At 45.2% G+C, this 19436-nt stretch overlaps 1 protein-coding gene across 2 annotated transcripts in view; it reads right to left on the minus strand.

Moving 5' to 3' along the window:
- Positions 1-15899, minus strand: part of AGBL1 (AGBL carboxypeptidase 1) — a 385324-nt gene extending 369425 nt beyond the window's left edge. For both annotated transcript variants that reach the window (XM_050967394.1, XM_050967395.1), the window contains exon 1: positions 15749-15899. In XM_050967394.1, the coding sequence (XP_050823351.1) occupies positions 15749-15799 (51 nt within the window). In that variant the 5' untranslated portion in view covers positions 15800-15899. The remainder of the gene's footprint in view (positions 1-15748) is intronic.
- Between the last annotated feature and the right edge of the window lie 3537 nt (positions 15900-19436).

A 19436-nucleotide genomic window follows, 5' to 3' on the forward strand; every position in this document is an offset into this window, starting at 1 on the left:
AGCAAGTGCAGGCATGTGCTAGTGGAAATAAGCTATCCATAATAAATAGAGATGATGCAGTCACTGCAAGGCCTAATTCTCTGTGCTCCTGCTCAGATGAGGCAAGGTAAAGGCACAACTACACCTTTTCTCAATCAATATTATAATGGTGCTGGCCTAGTTTGTGGTTGATGGGGCAGCACAAAACTATGCCAGTATGGTAATACTCCCTTGCTACACATTAACCTGCTTATCCTTTGCATGCTAGAGCAGTGAGTAAGGAATATCCTAATACAGTTTCACACCCATTCTTTTCAATTGCTGTGGTGCCCCACCCTCTGCACTTATCTAGCCCAGTATCATTGTTTCTTTGTGGGACAACAATGGCAATGCTTTGACTCAGTCAACACTAGCTGCTAAACTGTTTAACACTTCAAAAGGCAGAAGTAGTGGAGACAAATTGCTGCCAACTGTTAGCAACATGTCATTTTCCTAGTGTAGACAGATCCTGAGAATGACTAGTCTAAATTTCCTGTCCAACCTGAGTGAGGAAAAAAATCTACCAAAACCAAACATCATCAATACATGAAAGGCATTACCATCCCATGACCTGAAAACTAAGTCTCATTGACTTTAAGGTCAGAAGGACTATTATGATCGTCTAGTCCAGTGGTCGGCAACCTTTCAGAAGTGGTGTGCCAAATCTTCATTTATTCACTCTAATTTAAGGTTTTGTGTGCCAGTAATGCATTTTAACATTTTTAGAAGGTCTCTTTCTATAAGTCTATAATATATAACTAAACTATTGTTGTATATAAAGTAAATAAGATTTTTAAAATGTTTAAGAAGCTTCATTTAAAATTAAATTAAAATGCAGAGCTCTCCGGACTGGTGGCCAGAACCCGGGCAGTCTGAGTGCCACTGAAAATCAGCTCGCTTGCCACCTTCAGCACCCGTGCCATAGGTTGCCTACCCCTGGTCCAGTCTGATCTTCTGGCCATGGACCCTCATGTACTCCTGAACTAGGCCCCTAACCTTTCCACATCATAATGAAGAATAAATTCTATTTTGAAATTGTTAATGATCTAACTTGTTAGGACTAGTAATACAGGAAAGGACAATATCTACTGTTTGTTTCATCTAGATTTTGGCAATGTTCCTTTGAAAATCAAAACCTGTCTCCCTTAAAAGGAAGCCAAGTTGTTGAAGGGTCTGAACTGGACACTTAGCTTTGAGACCACCCTATAACAATGCCTTTAAAAAAAAATCTATGACTCATGCACAAAATATACAGCAGCAGAAAGCGGATTCCTCCATGTAAAAGGAAGAAGGATTTTTTTTTTTTTTTCCCAGCCATGGATATGCCAGGTTGGCTGCTCACAATAAGCACATTTGACCTCAATCCGAGCATGTCTGGTCAGCTGACATTTTATTAGCCCCGTGTAAGTGAATGAGATCATCACTGAGCTTAAGCTGTGGGCAAATGTGACAGGAGTTAAACTTAGAAACGCCAGCTTGCTGTCCTAGTTGACATGCCTCCAGGATGAGACCTCTGGGTCGTGTGGTTCCAGAGGAACCGCAAAGTAAGAAATGGAAGCCAGAAACCAGGCGAAGAAGCCACACATCCTAGCCTGCTAGCCTCACCCTCTGCAGCAGCACTGCACTGCTTCTGCATTTAAGGCCTTCTGTGCCCACAGGAAATTGAGGGGCAGCATTGGCCCAATATGTACAGACCTAAAAAGGCAATGAGCACTACATCAATTTACATGCTCTGATTGAATTCAAAGTTCACTGGGCTGAGGATTTACATATGCTCCTATAACATGTGTGGGTACCTGACAAGGGAACAGAAGCTGAACTGTGCATCCATCAACTTCTGAGGAATCATTGCAAAAAGAGATGTTGAGTGTGTGCTGGTCTTGGCCCAGTCTATGGCTGCTATTGATAGTTTCTTCCTAGCCACAGTGTTGCAGGCCACAGTGGTCCACAAAGTAATGCAGTTTCAGCAGTGAGAAGGAAAATGTGATCCTTGTGAAGAGAGGGAACTATTTGCAGATTCCAGAAGCCATCTATTTTTCAGCCAATCAGGTCAAACAGCAAGGCAGGGACAAGCAACTTCTCTCTGCCCTAGCTCTGAGCAAATGCAGTCTGGTCTGGTCTCAGAGAGGCAGGTCCATATTCTAGTGAAAAATTGGTAGTGGTTTTTGGCTAATGCTAAAAACTGGTCCCTGCCTGGGCAGAACTTACCATTTATATGGAGAGGCCACCACAAAGGCAAAGTATTATTCTCTCCCATTTTGTCTGTTCCCATCTAGAATTATAAATGGGCATGTCCAGTGGGGGTCACTGTCCTGAACACTTTATCTTGACAAGACTAGGGACAGTCTTGCCAGTTTCAGCTAGGAACATGGCCATCCCTTTTGTTCAGCCAAGCACTGACAGCCTCCTATTCAGATAACCACTCTCCAGAGCTTACACTTAAATTTGCTTTCCACAGTGGATACCTTCAGAACAACCTGCTAGGCAAATTTTTCCTTTTTAAAGCATGCATCATGTTAATGCCTCTCTTCCACCAGCTGTCCTCGAAAAGCCTTTCCATTATTGAGGAGACAAGCATCCAAAACCCATTTGAGGAGAGATTGTCCCAGACAAACATAGATCAGGGCACATACATTTCTTATTTTCCATCTGAAGCACTGATGCTCACTCTTGGAACTTAGCTTGAGGCAAGGGCACCCTCAAAACATGAGAACTCCCATAAAGGGGAACTCTACCCAAGGATAAATTTTGGGAGGATAGCTCTCCTCTCCCCAACCTGCTCCAGCAACTATCCCAGTTTGGATATACGATGCTAGATTCTGCCTGGAGGAGCAGGGTCAGTTTGTTCCTGTGACTTCAGCAGCTCAGAATTTTAATCACAAGAAAAGGTCAGGTAGACAGACCATTGCCCCTTCTCTCCTCCATCTGCAGTGTGGGGAGTGGGGGCATTCAGTATGCCAAACAAGCTGCTGCTTAATGGAAATCTCTCTCTCATATTTCCCAGGTTAATTGTGAAGGAGAGGAAAGGATATAGCTTTATCTTCATTATACTACTACTACTGCTTTATTCTTCTAGAGTGAATTCTATGCAAAGATTTCAACGCATTTTTTTGACATTGAGCCAATCTCACACATGCTGGGAGTGGGGCTGATAAAAGTTACTTATCAATATGATTCAGGGTGACAGTCTAGATCCTTTTTATGAACTAAAGATTCCAAGCTCCCAACAAGGTAGATGAATACCATCCCCATTCGTTGCCCAGAGGGGGAAGTGGAGGCACACAGGTTAAACAAGTTACAGCAGGATGAATAGAGAGACAAGGCAGGTGAGGTAATATCTTTTATTGGACCAACTTCTGTCTCTGACAGATCTGAGAACAAATCCCAGGTCATATGATCTGCCTCTCAGTCCTGGTCTTAAGCCACGAAAACAGTCTGGCCCTCATTGTTCCAAGGATGAGAAAATAATTGCAAGCCTGGGTCCAGTAAAAAAAGGTGGGGTGAGATTTACCTCCACTTACGGTCAAATTTGCATTGGGCTCAGTTGAGAACCAGCATCAGTTCTGAAAACTGCATTGACAATTAATGGCTATGAAAGACCTCTCACAGTAACTGATTGCAGGAAAACACAGCTCTAAAGCAGCATCCAGAGGGTTGGTGTTTTAGAAAAAAAAAAACCCACACACACATTTTCTTGTCAAAGTATCCCTCTGTTGGAAGAGGGGAACATACCAAGAGCAATTATTTCCCTGCAGGACCCTCTCGTGTCAGGATTGCCCAATTTTTAAAAGATATTCATCATAAAAGTTTTGAAACTCTCATTAATTCCACTTCAACTTACAGCACCTCTTGAAAAAACAAGCTGCATTCTTCCTAGAGAATAGTCTGTGATGATTAAAAGCAGCCGCATTGTTCTTCAAACCCCCTAAAGGATGAAGGGTTAGCTTTGCCCTCTGAATTTCCTCTCAGGCAGATGCAATTCTATGAATCAATAGCAGTTCTGGAAATGAACAAACCCATTATTTGGCAGTGACCTTGTGCAGGAGATTCTCCATTATGTCATTCATTCTCTGTCCTCTTTGGAAAACATGAAGGAGGAGTTAAATGCACCTTATTATAAAACCCAAGAACAAATTCCTGGCTTCCAAGGACACCTTAATTGCCATAAAAGATGGTGACTCTCTAAAAGTAGTCCAGAGTAGAGGAATGTGGAGCTGCAGACCAATAGGGTGACTAGTTTTCCCATATCTTAAGGGGCATCCTTCATTGCACTAGACCTTTAACATCAAAGCTATAGATGGACGAACAAGGATTCCCCCCCATGCACACCCTGCTCACGTAGAGATGGGAAATAAGCCCATTCTGCAAAATTCAAACCTGGATCCAGACTTCCCCAAAGTTCTGGTTCATTTGATATTCTGGTTCAGCCCCTTGTAAAGATGGGTTCAGCCTCAAAGATCATAAAAGAAATATGGAGCCAAATTTCCCAAATGTTGAGTGTTTGGGTTCATGGTCTTGATTCAAGCTCATCTCCAGTAACTATACTCTCCCAGAAAATAAGAGCACAGTTTTGCACCTAATTTACACACACACATTTACCAGGACTGCAGGCACAGTTAAACCATATATACACAATTGCTTTGATTATGTGGGCAAATTAGTATGTAATTGCCTGAGCAGTTGTGTGGCACATACCTCCCCCTTGCCATCCGCATTCACACCCTCTGGGATAGACTTGGTTTTCATGGCAAGAAGGAGTTATAACTCAATCTTCTCTGCTTGAAATTCACACTCCCCATTCGTCCCTCTCCTTGGGAGAGAGCGATGTGTCTGTCATGCTTTGCTCCACAGCCCATCTGGCTCTTTGTGTAACAGGTGCACATAGACTATCCATGAGACACACACTTATTAGGAGAAGAGGGATAGGCAGCAGTGAATTTTTATGTCTCCTGCCCTGGTGAGGAGAATGCAGTCAGGGGGATAGAGTCTGGCACACTGCCCAGGTCCTAAGGCAACTCCTAGGCAAGTGAATAGAGCACAGGATTTTAGGCTGGGATCTTAAAAAGGAGCCTAAAGACTGTGAGGTCCCTTAACTCCACACGCCAAGACCTACATCCAGAGGACACCTACACTCTAGGTCAGTGGTTCTCAAACTAGGGCCGCCGCTTGCTCAGGGAAAGCTCCTGGCAGGCCAGGCTGGTTTATTTACCTGCCGCATCTGCAGGTCCAGCCAATCGCAGCTCCTACTGACTGCGGTTCGTTGCTCCAGGCCAGTGGGGGCTGCGGGAAGTGGCACGGGCTGAGGGATATGCTGGCCACCCTTCCTGCAGAGTAGGCCCTACACAAGCAGTGGCCCTAGTTTGATAACTACCGCTCTAGGTTACACCAGTGAAAGTCTGCTCAAGTCAGCAGGTTCCCCCCAGAGTTAGCTATGACTTGCTAACAGTTTTAGAACATGGCTGCCTTTGTTTGCACTAGGTACTAAGTGATGTTTAACAATTAAAACTTTCTGTTAACATTTTCTAACACAGCCCATATCCCTAGTGCAGATAAAGCCAATGGGGCTGGACCAGTGTAAATGACAGGGGAGTCTGGCTAAAGAGTCAGAAAAAATGCCAACAAAATATTGCCAAACAAACCAAATATGATCACATTATGTATAAATGGAGGCAAGATAGGTCTACACAGTCAGGTATTGTTTTGTTTGGTGTTTTATCTATCCTAAGATAGAGGGGAAGAGAAAATACGAAGCTGAGGGAAGGGATAAATTAGATGTTTTCAGATGACATATGACAATGGAGCTGATGGAGCTGATGTGATGGATAAATATATATATTTATACAGGGCACCTGCATATAAATATGCATCACTGTTCTGTGCTTCCAGGCAGATTTCATGTGCATTTTTTATACTATATACTGGTTGAAAAGTCAAGCACTGAAAAGTTCTGCAGTGCTAGAAGTAAGACTGTCCATGCAACTTTAATTCAGCCCCCTTATGTATCTGCATTATGATACATTCTTTTCCACAGGACTCCTGCCTCATTCCATGCACAGGATGGATGGTGCTCACCGAATGAGTAAGCTCTTCAATATTCCATTTTTTCCTCATTGTTCACTGCGTGCCCCATGCAGTATTCATTGTACAACAGCCAAACCTGGCACTCAGTACAGGAATTATTAATTTAGTCCTGAGCTTCTCAACGGTGCTTTCCCGGTAATATCTTACATCTTTACAAACAATAATGAACTGATCTCACAACACCCGTGTGAGTTAAGATGCTGTCATTGTCCCCATTTTACATGTGGGGAATTAAGACAGAGACTAGAGCCAAAAGTATCAGATAATTTGGGGTGACCAACTCAAGAAGCATAGGGCCTAATTTTTCAGATAATTTAGCATGTGAAGAGCACAGCTACCACTGATGTCAGCTGCAGTTGTTAACTCTCAGGAGGTCTGTAAATCAAACTGCAGGCTGCTCAGGTTACCCAACCAGAAGATGTAGAATGCACCATTAGTGACCACCAGTGAAAAGTCTGATATAATTGACTTGCCCTGAATCCCATAGGAACTCCATGGCAGAGGAAAGGACAGACTAATTCTACAGGGCAGCATTCATCTACCTTAACCACAAGATCGTCTTCTCTTTTCTTGCAATCCACTGCCCCCTTGACAACACACCTTTCCCTCATCTGCAACAAATGAGACAGGGGGTCTGACAGACAACAGCCTTTTAACCATACAGTCCTAATTCATTCCTAAAGCACAGTCCATCCTGTGCACTGAATGAGGAAGGGGTCCTGTGGAAAAAAAAAGTATTTGATCACACAATTGAAGACTGTATCATAACACTTATGCACAAGGGGGTGGGCTGAATTAAGGTTGCATGGGCAACCTTAATTATAGCACTCTGTAACTTTTGAGTGCTTGACTTTTAAAGTTTAACATTCGTTTAAGGTAGTTGGTTTTTTAAACATAAATTTCTTAAATACATGTTTAAAAAATGCAGAAATTGAACAAACAAAAATGTAATCACATGGAGCAATATTGACCTTATGTCATCCCACACCAAATATACCCATCATCAGCAGGGTTGGGAATCTTTAAACCCACAACACAAAGCTAATGGAGTTACTGGTAGCAGTAGAAGATTATCTCCTCCTACATGGCCCTGCCACTATAAAGGGGATGGAGCTATATAGTTTGCCAGTGGGTTTCACACCTATTTCCTATACAGTAAAATAACATTAAAACTCAGGATTAAATAGTTTAATTTTGGGTTCTTACAGAATTATTCTCCAGCAGTTATAAACCCTTCTGTCTGTTGCCACCTCCTCCCTCATCCAACTTCTTCTTGTCCCTGTCTCCTCCTGCACAGTTCCTGCCTCTGTCCAGTTCTCTTCTGCTTCTCCCCACCCCAGGCTCCTGTTCATCCCTCTGCCCCACTACTGCCTGACTCCTGCCCCAGCCCACCAGCTTCTGCAACCCTGTCTCCTGCTCCCCCAACCCAGCTGCTACTCATCTCCACTGTCCCTCTCATCCTGCCCCCTCCTCCCTTGATCTTCTGCCTCTTCTGCTCCTGTCTATCACCACCATTCCTTCCCCCTTAGACACTTATCCTCCCTCCTTCCCTCAGAGCTCCTGTCCAGTCCCTCCACTCGGCAGGTTTCCCACACACACACACATGCCATTCCTCACCACTCGACATTGGAATCTCTCCCATACCCTGGGTTTCCTGCCAGTATTGAGTATTGACAGCACAGGAGAGAATCTCCCTGTTATTCAGTTCTGGTAGCTGATGCCAGAGCGGCCGACAGCAGCTGAGAGAAACAATTGCAGGAAAAGTCCTTCTCAGCCCTGAGGTGGCATAGAATCAGTTGCTCAGCCCAGTTTTAGTTTCTGCTGCTATGACCCCACTCCAGGTAGACTTCACACCACTAAGGTCCTGCAACTTAGGCACTGGGGTCAGAGAGATTCCTCCATCAATCCAATATCAGACATTTCCAGAGGATCTGGGAAGGATCTGGCATTAACATAGGACTGCAAGTGAAGCCAGCTGGGTGTATGGACTGAAGTTCTGGCCCTACTGAAGTCAATGGGAGTTAATAGACCAAATCTTTCTCCTGCAGAGTCTAGTGTTCCATACTGGGTAGCAGGAGCTGCAGGTCTGAGTACTTGTTCTCAGGGCCTTGTTCTGCAGACTGTCAGGAATGTGGGGCTGCTGCCAGCACTCTGTGCCCCAGCAGGAGATGGAGAGTCTCTGTTAGCAGCCACTATAATTGAATAAGGAGCTGTATTGAATTACAGGCTCCATAAAGTCCGACCCAGTCCTCCTTTGATAGCGGAGGAGATGGCAACTGAGACCAGGACTTGTGCCCTTGAAGGCTGAGATGGGTGATTAAAATGGGGAATGTCCTCAGACCAGTCTGGGGGAAATAATTTCTTTTTCCTCCTCAATTAAAATATGAAGTGAATGTCTGTGATTAGAGAAGCACAGAAATTAGCGAATGAAAACACTTATTGGAGCACCCATCCTTTCCCAGTTCCCGTGAGCCTATTCTCATATGCTTCATCCGGTCTAACATTAAATGCTCTGATGCTGGGGGACTGCTTTGGGGGAATTGAAGGCTGCACCCCACTTTAGGTGCAACAAGCTGGAAAATATTCAGGGCCCAAGCTTGCAAATCTGCACAATAAATGGCATCTGCTTTTGAGCTCTGCTTTTCCTTTCCCCTGAGATGCTCAATGCATCCTGCCTGAGAGGCCTGGCTCTCTTCCCAAACACATAGATCAGTGGTGGGCAACCCGCAGTCCAGCAGGGTAATCTGATTGCGGGCTGCAAGACTTTTTGTTGATGTTGATCGACGGCAGGCATGGCCCTTCGCAGCTCTCAGTGCCCGTGGTTCGCCGTTCCCGGACACTGGGAGCTGTGGGGGGCCGTGCCTGCAGATGGCCAATGTCAGCAAAATGTGTCACGGCCCACAATCAGATTACCCTGATGAGCCGCATGCAGCTCATGGGACTCAGAATGCCCACCACTAACATAGACCCAAACCCTGAGCTCCTGCAGTTTCCACTGAAGATAGAAGGAGTTGCTGTTGCTCAGGTCTTCTCAGGACTTAGCCCATATTTTGTACAAACCTTAGCAACCCCTTTTTGTACAAACCCCAGCAACCCCCGTGCTTTTCCAACTGGATAAGTGCAAGGAGGATGCAACGGAGGCAAAAGTATTCTGCAAAATACATTGATATTCTTTGTCACTAAAGCAGCAAATATCTTCCCACTTGACTTAAAGAAACCAATAGAATTGGCTGGTCAGCCTGCCAGCAAAGCATCTCTAAAAAGCCTGGCCCAAAGGAGTAGGGAGGTCCATGTGTGCAGTTAGTGGATCCTGTATCTGTTTCCTGCTGGGCATCAGTGTCATTTAGACAGGAATCCATCCACCTGGACATGTGTCCCACTGATATGTAAAATTTTCACTCCTTTCCTTTTTAAGTGTGGGAGTCGTGAACCTTGTGATCCAGCACAATGGGAGAGCGTTCAAGCCCAGAGATCTGCCAACAGCCCCAGCAATTGCCAGCTAAGCAGAAACTGTGCACAGGGGCTTCAGCCTTGGGAGGCATGTGGGCACAGTTCCCATCTGGTCTGAGAGTGGGCAGGCAATCTGGTATACCTCATATGACATCCTGAACTGTAACCTAAGTAGAGTCTCACTGCTGGGCCTAACAAGGAGGGAAGAGACTAGAAAGGAGGCATCACTTCCGTTCTTTGATAACTGGACTATAAGAAAGGGAGAGGAGAAGGGGCATGGCATGGGACTGTCACAGCCTTGAAGATGGTAGCAGAACCATTTGCTGCCCCAGTCAGTTCTCCGTAGCAACTCCCCAGTCCCAAGACCTCTATAAACCCCATGAGGTTCAATGGTTAGAGATACTGAGATACTTTCCTAATTGCACTGAGGTGACTTTTTGAAGAGCCCAGTGTAAGCACACATCCTCACCTCTAACACACCCCGTTGTGTCCAGATGCAGCACTGCAGGGGACTTAGCCTCTCACATCCTCACAGGTGGCCACTTCTTTGGCTCCACAATAGCCAGTCCCAGTCAATGTCTTCTCCCAACTCCTTCTCTGGTTCTTCTATATCACCACCCTCCAGACAAGTCACATAACAGTTCACTCCCTTTTTAGGGTATCTAAAGGTCCAGCTTAAAGTTTGCAAGCCACGTCCAAACATATAGTTCTTCAGCCACTCAGGCTTGACTGAAATCCTCTGCTTCCTGGCCCCTGCAGACATTCTCTTGAACCACTTCTTCCCCAGCAGGATTCCCCCACTGCTTCCCTTCACGTAGCACTCCAGCAGTTTCTCTCTGAGGAATCTCCCAGCTTCTTGTAGGCCTTAAGACAAGGCTCCCCGACAAGAGCCTACTCTGCTCCCTGTGGGTGCCTCAGCCTGACTTCCTCAGGCTCTTTCTAAAGAGAAACACCACCACCCCCTTCTTCTCTCCAGTTCTATTCAAGTAGCGCTTCCCTGCTTCACCACTGCAGTTGGAGTCAGTCTTTCTAATTAAGCCTCATTATACCCCACTGGGTTAACTATTTAGCCGTTCTGTTGCCAGCTCATCAGTGAGGTGGAAGGATTGCTGCCAAGTCATGGGCAAGGCTGAGCCCAGCTTGCCACAAAGGGCAATGGAGTCTGGGGCAGTGTCAGATGAAGAGAGGGTTCCCTCAGGCTGGGGGCAATGGTGTCTGGGGCAGTGTCAGATGAAGAGAGGTTTCCCTCAGGAGTCTGGGGCAGTGTTAGATGAAGACAAGGTTCCCTCAGGCTGGGGGTAATGGAGTCTGGGGCAGCGTCAAATGAAGACAGGGTTCCCTCAGGCTGGGGGCAATGGTGTCTGGGGCAGTGTCAGATGAAGAGAGGTTTCCCTCAGGAGTCTGGGGCAGTGTCAGATGAAGAGAGGGTTCCCTCAGGCTGGGGGCAATGGTGTCTGGGGCAGCGTCAAATGAAGACAGGGTTCCCTCAGGCTAGAGGTAAGGATGTCTGTGGCCGGTACCAGATGCAGAAAGAACTCCCTTCACTGGGGAAAGAGAGCAGTAGGGCTTCCTCATTCAAGCCGAAGCAAATAGAGCCTGTGTCAGTGTGGGAAGGGGAGGGTTCACTCCATCTGAGATTAATAAAGTCAGGAGCTGGTGTTGGAAGGGGAAAAGGCTCCCTGGATCTGCAATTAATGAAGTCTGCCCTAGTGCTAGACAGTGGAAAGCGCCCAAATTCTTGGAATAACCATATTTGTGAAAAAGGCAGTTTTATGGTATAAAACAACCAGAACAATACGCAGTGACTAAAACCTCCCGCAGAACTGCTTGCTGGACCTAACGAGCAAAGATTTTAGTGCTCACTAAAAGAACAGAAACAGATATTGACAATTCAGCAGGATACAAAACCAAAGAGACTGCTGTGTGGGAGCTGTTGTAGAAAATAACTAAGTGCAGAGAGATACCATGAAGAAATGCAAACATCAACATAAGACATCATTTCTCAGCTGAGTGCTGCCAAAGCAGAGCAAATATTTACAGCTATTTTAAGTTCCAGCAATGGTCTTTTTATCACTGGATTCTTGGAACAGCGCTCGGTGATGGCATCATTGAGTTACACTGGAGGTCATTCCTGGGAGAAAATCAGAATGCGCAGGTATTGCAATGCTTTTCATCAGCTTATTAGGGTTGTCGTAAAACATGAAATCACAGAATCATGGAAATGTAGGGCTGCAAGGGACCTTGAGAGGTCGTCTTGTCTTGTTCTTGCTCCCTGCATTGAGCCAGGAACAAGTGTAGCTAGACCATCCCTTAGAGGTGTTTGTCTAACCCGGAATCAGGGCCGGTTCTACTGTTTTTGCCACCCCAAGCAGCACACCAAATTGCCACCAGAAGGCAGGGGCAGTCCGTATGCCATTAGGGCAGCACGTATTTTTCCGCAGCAGTAGCAATTCAGAGGTAGCTTCTGTCCTCAGCCGGAAGATAGAAGCTGCGCCCCAGCTGCAATTCGATGCACTGCTTGGGGCAAAAACACAGGAACTGCCGCCCCTTGTAGATTGCCACCCCAAGCACCTGCTTGGGATCCTGATGACTGGAGCTGGCCCTGCCTGGGATCAGCAATCTTTGGCATGCAGCCCATCAGGGAAAGACCCTGGAGGGCTGGGCTGGTTTGTTTACCTGCTGCGTCCACAAATTTGGCCGATCGCAGCTCCCACGGACTGCGGTTCACTGTCCCAGGCCAATGGGGACTGCGGGAAGCGGCGGCCAGCACTTCCCTCGGCCTGCCCCACTTCCAGCAGCCCCCATTGGCCTGGAGCAGTGAACCGCGTCCCGTAGGAACCGCAATCGGCCAAACTTGAGGACACAGCAGGTAAACAAACCAGCCCAGCCTGCCAGGGGCTTTCCCTGGCGGACCGTGTGCCAAAGGTTGCTGATCCCTGGTCTAACCTATTCTTAAAAACTTCTAATGATGGGGATTCCACAACTTCGTTTGGAAGCCTATTCAAGTGCTAACATGTCCTTATAGTTAGAAAGTCTTGTCCAATCTTCAGTGGACATGAAGAACAGTTGATCACTATCCTCTTTATAACAGCCCTTAACATATTTAAACACTTATCAGTTTCCCCCTCAGTCTTCTTTTCTCAACGCTAAACATGCCCAGTTTTTTTAACCTTTCCTCATAGGTCAGATGTTCTATACCATTTATCATTTTTGTTACTCTTCTGGGGACTATCCAGTTTGTCCATATCTTTCTTAAAGTGTGGTATCCAGAACTGGACACAATGCCGCAGCTGAGGCCTCACCAGTGCCAAGCACAGTAGGACAATTACCTCACGTCCCTTACATACAATACTCCTGTTAATACACCCCAGAATGATAGAATCCTTTTTAGCAAAAGCATCACATTGTTGACTCATATTCCATTTATGGTCCACTATCAGCCCAAGATCCTTTTCAGCAATATTACTGCATAGCCAGTTATTTCCCATTTTGTAATTCTGACTTTAATTTTTCCTTCCTAAATGAAGTACTTTGCACTTGTCTTTATTGAGTTTCATCTTTTTCATTTCAGACCAGTTCTCCAGTTTATCAAGATCTCTTTGCATTCTAATCCTGTCCTTCAAAGTACTTGCAACCCCTCCCAGCCTGGGGTCATCCACAAGTTTTATAAACATAATCTCCACTCCATTACCCAAGTCATTAATGAAAATATTGAACAGTAACCAACCAAGACAGACCCCTGTGGGATCCCATTAGATACACCCTCCCATTTTGACAGGGAACCCTGGATGACTACTCTTTGAGTACAGTCTTTCAACCAATTATGCATCCATCTTATAGTAATTTCATCTAGAGCACACATCACTTTTTTGCTTATGAGAATGGCATGTAGGACTGCATCAAAAGCCTTACTAAAAATCAAGATACATCATGTTTTCAGCTTCCCCCATCCCCTAGGCCAGTAAACCTGTCAAAGAAGGAAACTAGGTTGTTTTGGCACACTTTGTTCTTGACAAATCCATGTTGGCTATTACTTATATAACCCTATTATCCTCTAAATGCTTACAGATTAATTCCTAAATAATTTGTTCCAATATCTGCCCAGGTACTGAAGTTAGGCTGAGTAGGTTATAATTTTCCAGGTCCTCTTTTTCCCACTTTTAAAGATAGGTACAAAGTTTACCCTTCTGTCCTCCTCTCGTCCTCATCTGTCCTTCAGGAAGTCTCAAAGACAATTGTTAATGGTTCCAATATTGCTTCAGTGGGTTCCTAAGGTGAATTTTATCTGGCCTTGCAAAATTAAAAACATACAGCTTATCTAAATATTCTTTTAACTGTTTCTTCTCCATTATGGCTTGTGCTCCTCCTCCCTTGTTAATATTGATTGTGTTAAATATCTGGTCCCAGTTTACCTTTTTAATGAAGACTGAAGTATGTCCTTCGGCCCGTGCTGCTTCCCACAGCTCCCATTGGCCTGGAGCAGCGAACCGCGGCTAGTGGGAGCCGTGATCAGCCGAAACAGCAGACGCGGCAGGTAAACAAACCGGCCTGGCCCACCAGGGTCTTTCCCTACATAAGAGGTGTCCCAAGTTTGGGAAACACTGCTTTAGAGAGAATACCAATCAGAAGGGACATAAGAGCAGTACACAAATGAGTGAATGTGATATGGAAAGTAAATTGGGTGCTTCTATTTACTCTTCTTCATAATAAAAGAATGATGGGACATCTAATGGAATTAAAAGGCAGAAAAATGAGACAAGATTTTTTAAATACAATACATGATTAACCAGTGGAACTCTTTGCCACAAGATAGCAAGATGAGACATCAATGTGTTTTATCAAAATATTCATAGTTATATCATCTTGGATAACAAATGTCAACCCCCACGCTGCAGTGTAAATGGCAATCATTAGATGGTAGGGTTTTATACTCTCCTCTAAACATGTGACTCTGCTCACTGTCAGAGAAATGATGCTGGAATAGATAAGCCATTGGTCTGATCCCATAAGGAAATTCCCATGTTTTTAATACAGCACCCCTGCTATTCTTGTTCTGGGACTTGTCTTCATGCGGGTTTCTGACACACACAATTAACAAGGGCAGTCTACTTCACAGGCTGCTATTGCCTTCAAAGGTGTTGGGATGTGAGTGAAACAGACTGTTTACCTGCATCTCATTCATGCTTGCTTCTATTCAGCTATAGACTTTGGAAGTCAGGGAATCACAAAAAGATTTGGATGCCTTGGAATTTTAAAAACTCTGAAAACCAATTTTTGGCAGAATTTTGTCTAAATGAAGCACAAGCTCCAATCTGCTCCTAATGCCAAAATATGGATGTCTTAGGTTCAATCACTGCACCTACACTGTGTTCGTAAAAAATACAGGCTCCCCTGGCCAGAGCATGCAACAGGAATGGCCATGGAGCACTCTGTCCACTTGAGTGGGAGCTTTTATCATGCAAATGGCACAACATCACACAAATATGAGAGCACGGGGCTGTGAGGTCGAAGATGTGTGTGCCCCTCTTCCTCTGCATTAAATTCTGTTGGGAACTGAACCTTGGAGCCTGACCACAAATGCTAGAAAAAGATGCTCCAAGGTCTGCGGCTCCTTACAATTGCAGGGAGCTGTTTGTGTGGGACACACGCAGCTAGCTGATGATGATCCTGGGTGAGGATCTCACAAGAACTCCCCCTCTCTGCTCTTTTGAGCTCTCATCTATTAGGTACATGCAGATGACGCCAAAGCCTGTCTGAAGAGCCTCTGCTGTCCTGTCCTTAGGAATTTGCACAGCCACGTCTCTAAGTACGGAAAAGCACAGTATGGACTTGCCCATCTCAGAAAGATCTGCTGTTGCCTTCCCAGCCTGACTCATAAGCCGACAGCACTGACCGGTCCCATTTACTGCAAACCAGGCTCTTTCTATCCCTGCTGCACGCTGACAGATCCAGGGTCTGAGACACTGCCCTCAAACTGGGCTCAGTGATTAATCACCAGAGTTAATCTCTGAAGAATGAAACTTCAGTTTGTAAAAGCTTTCGGGGGGAGGGAGATGCAGTGCAGGACTCCTGTTCTCTGATGCCTTTGAGACAAGCCAGCAGGGAGCTCATCAGCAACCTCAGCTCTGCAAGTCATTGCTTGTCCATTACAAAGGAAACCAGCCCAAGTGTCTGTCCCCTTAGCTCAAGCTCCTCTTACCTGGAGGCTGGAGAGAAGGAGCTGCAAGCCACTGGCTTCTTGTTCTGCCATGCTGATCGCCACTCACACTCTCTGCCTCTCAGCTGCAGACACAATGCAGCTGGAACACAGAGCTGCCAAATTGCCTTGCCGTGGCCCCCGTCCTGTTTAAGAAACGAAGACACTAAACACAGATCCCAGAGACAGGCATGCTGCTACCATTAATAATCACAGCAATGCAACTCTAGACCTCAGCGGGAGAGATAAATGTACCCCCCACCCTGCCCCCACCCACTTCCAGACACACACTGTGACGGGGAGATTAATTCCTAAATAAAGAATCCCGGGGATTAAGCAAAGGGCTCAGAAAAGGTCTGGGTGTTCGGTGTGTGGCAGGGGGAGTCAGGAGGGTGGCAATGATAACAAGAGAAAGGAGGAGAGCCACGAACCTCACAGGAGCCTGGGGAGAAGCGAGGGAGAGCTATAGCCCTGGCTTCCTGACAGACGTTCCCAGCTGACCTGCTGATCAGTTCCAGAAGGCCCTAAGTGGACACTTGTCTGTCTCTGTCCTAATGAAATTGGAGACACACATACACAGAGATACACTCAACATTAGCTAGTGCTGACAATGAACTGAAATGTAAGGATGGCAGAAGGAACAGGGAGAATGGAATCAGGGGACCCTCCCTAATGTTCTAGGCTCGCTCACCTGATCACTTATCCAGTACATCCAACAGCTGAGGGCATAGAACATGGTAAGCCTCAAAAATTCAGTGGAACAAGTGAACCCTAAGCGTCTAGATGAAACTGATGGAATCACTATGAGGACTGGTTGGTTCTTTAAATGGTCAAACTCTTCTTCATATATTACACACACACACACACACACACAGGGACACCCAGAGGATTCAGGGGGCCTGGGGCAAAGCAGGGGAGTGGACATAAAAAAGGCTCCACCCGCTGCGGGGCTTGTACTCACCGGGCGGTGGTCCTAGTTGGTGGCGACGGGTCCTTCACTTGGTCCGAGTCTTCAGCGGCAGTGGGTCCTTCACTAGCTCTGCGTCTTCGGCAGCACTGAAGAACCTGCCGCCGAAGTGCTGCCAAAGACCCGGAGCGAGTGAAGGGTCTGCCGCCAAAGTTCTGCCAAAGACCCAGATCACCATCGGGTGAGTAGCAAGGGAAGCGATTCTCGGCCAGGGCTGTCAGGGCCTCTGTGGGGCCTGGGGCCTGGGGCAAATTTCCCCACTTGCCCCCTCCTCTGGGCAGCCCTGCGCACACAGCAACAATGTTGAGAAAACATTAAGGTTGCAAAATCAAGCAGTCAAACGTTAGGAAATGCCGGAATTAAAGTTGCCTTTGCAACTTTAATATAGCACCCTTGTGCACCACATGTATGATGATAGCCTTTAATTACATGAGCACATTCCTCTTCCCCCACCCCGATCCCTCCCTCATCCCACAAGATGGACCTAATCAGGTCCAGCAAGTTTCTACTGAGCAAGTGCAAACTTTGATTTTTCAAAAGCTTATAATTTGGCCAAATTTGGGCACTTTTTCATGTGGATGACTTTGGCACATCCCTGATGCAAAGGCAACTATCCTTCTGAATTTCAAATCCCTTCTCCAAAGCATGGGGACACTAGAACTTCTTAAAGAGAAGGACACCAGAAATTTTTAGCATGGGCAAAACCACATATTTTCTCCTAACCTCATTCTCGGAAACAGCTCAACACTTTTGGCTAAAATTTTCCAGAATAATTCAGAATGAAGCAGACAGGTTGAATGGAAAATTTCATCCCAAACAGTCAAATCTGTCAAAGTTATAAATTACTGAAAACAGGTTCTTAATATGAAAAGGGTCAGACAATTTTAATAATATGCGTTGCTACCAGTGTCACCATGTGTGTATGTGTGTATGTGTGTGTGTTCCATATAAACTCTTTGATCAATATAAAGGATGGGAAGATCCTCAACACCCTACACTTGCCAGAACGCAAACCATACTTTTCTTGATATGAAAGAAGAGTTTTGGTTAACATGTTCCCTCTCCCTCATTAGGTTTTATATGGATTCTGACTGTCCAGGCTCCAACCATAAGTGCAAAGGATCAAAAAAGCTGTCACAAGATTGCCAGTCAGATCTAGGCTTTCCTTTGGGTATATTTAGAGAAGTGTCTAGACTTCAGGGTTCTGCTTGCTAATTGAAACTCACACATTTCAAGATGTACCCACTGCTAATGTATTGCCTTGTGTGTGTGCTCGTTTGATCCCTGGTATTTATACAAGTTCCTGGCATTCCACTTAGATAAGTTTGGTCTGCAGGAGATTCTGCTCTTTAATTAATTTAGAATGGTTCAAGGGGAGAGGAGTATGTGTATTACCTCGATGACTGATAGCAATAACAGATATTGTTACTATTTATTAAGCAAGCACAACAGGCACTTTGTCAATTTGTGAAAATGCATCCTGGGCTATTTTGCAACCCAGAAATGTTACTTCCTGTGACATTTTCTTTATATACCCAAGTTTTGCATCAGAAAATGCAAGCATTCTTGTTCTCTTATGTTTAACTGCAAAAATTAGTCTTTGTCAGCACAAAATGCAAAATTTTGCTTCCTTGAACGTCTGGAGGTTCTCACTAAAAAACTGGGCCAATTCCTGGGGGTGCAAAACTACAAACTTTCTCAGTTTTCACTCCAAAATGGGAATTTTTTTTTGCAAATGTGCAATGTAATCAAAAACTTCAAATGCTGAAGTTTGCAAATTTCAGTTCAAATACTTGACATGCCTCCTGGTATTTATTTAGCCAGATTTGCTTCATCTCAAATACTGAAACATTAATGCACTATTTATATTTTCACTGTATTGATTCATGGTCCTCTTTATTTATGTAACTTTTGTAACTTTGGGTCTGATTCACTTTCTGGTGTGCAAACTCTACTGAAGTGCAATCTGAGGGTGCAAATTGTGAATTGTAGCTTAATTGGAATTATATTAATTAATTTAATGCCATACTACTTAGTGAGAAAGAATTCTGGACTTTCTGCCCCCCAACCCGAGTCCCCTGCCATTGATACTAAAGGGAAATATCTATTAGTTACTATCATATTAGGGTTCTTCTCCTTTGTGGGCTTCCTTCACCTAGAAGTCCTTCCCCATGGTTCAATGCCTCTACACCTCTACCTCGATATAACACTGTCCTCGGGAGCCAAAAAATCTTGCTGCGTTATAGGTGAAACCGCATTATATCAAACTTGCTTTGATCCACCAGAGCGCGCAGCCTCCTCCCACCCCCCGAGCACTGCTTTACTACGTTATATCCGAATTCCTGTTATATCGGGTCACGTTATATCTAGGCAGAGGTGTACATGGGGAAGAACAGTAAAATGGGGAGAGATTCTAGGGGAACTGCAAACCCTTCCCCCAATTTAAATGTTTAGGAAACATTTCCTTATGTTAAAGCAGCAAAGAATCCTGTGGCACCTTATAGACTAACAGACATTTTGGAGCATGAGCTTTTGTGGGTGAATACCCACTTCGTCTGATGCATGTCTATAAGGTGCCACAGGATTCTTTGCTGCTTTTACAGATCCAGACTAACACGGCTACCCCGTGATACTTGATTTCCTTATGTTGTTAATGATCTGTATATTGGAAGTGGGTTGGAAATTTTTCGTCAAAACAGCTTTCCATCAGAAAATGCCATCCCA

The sequence above is a fragment of the Gopherus flavomarginatus genome, chromosome 9, assembly GCF_025201925.1.
Source record: "Gopherus flavomarginatus isolate rGopFla2 chromosome 9, rGopFla2.mat.asm, whole genome shotgun sequence".
Lineage (NCBI taxonomy): Eukaryota > Metazoa > Chordata > Testudines > Testudinidae > Gopherus > Gopherus flavomarginatus.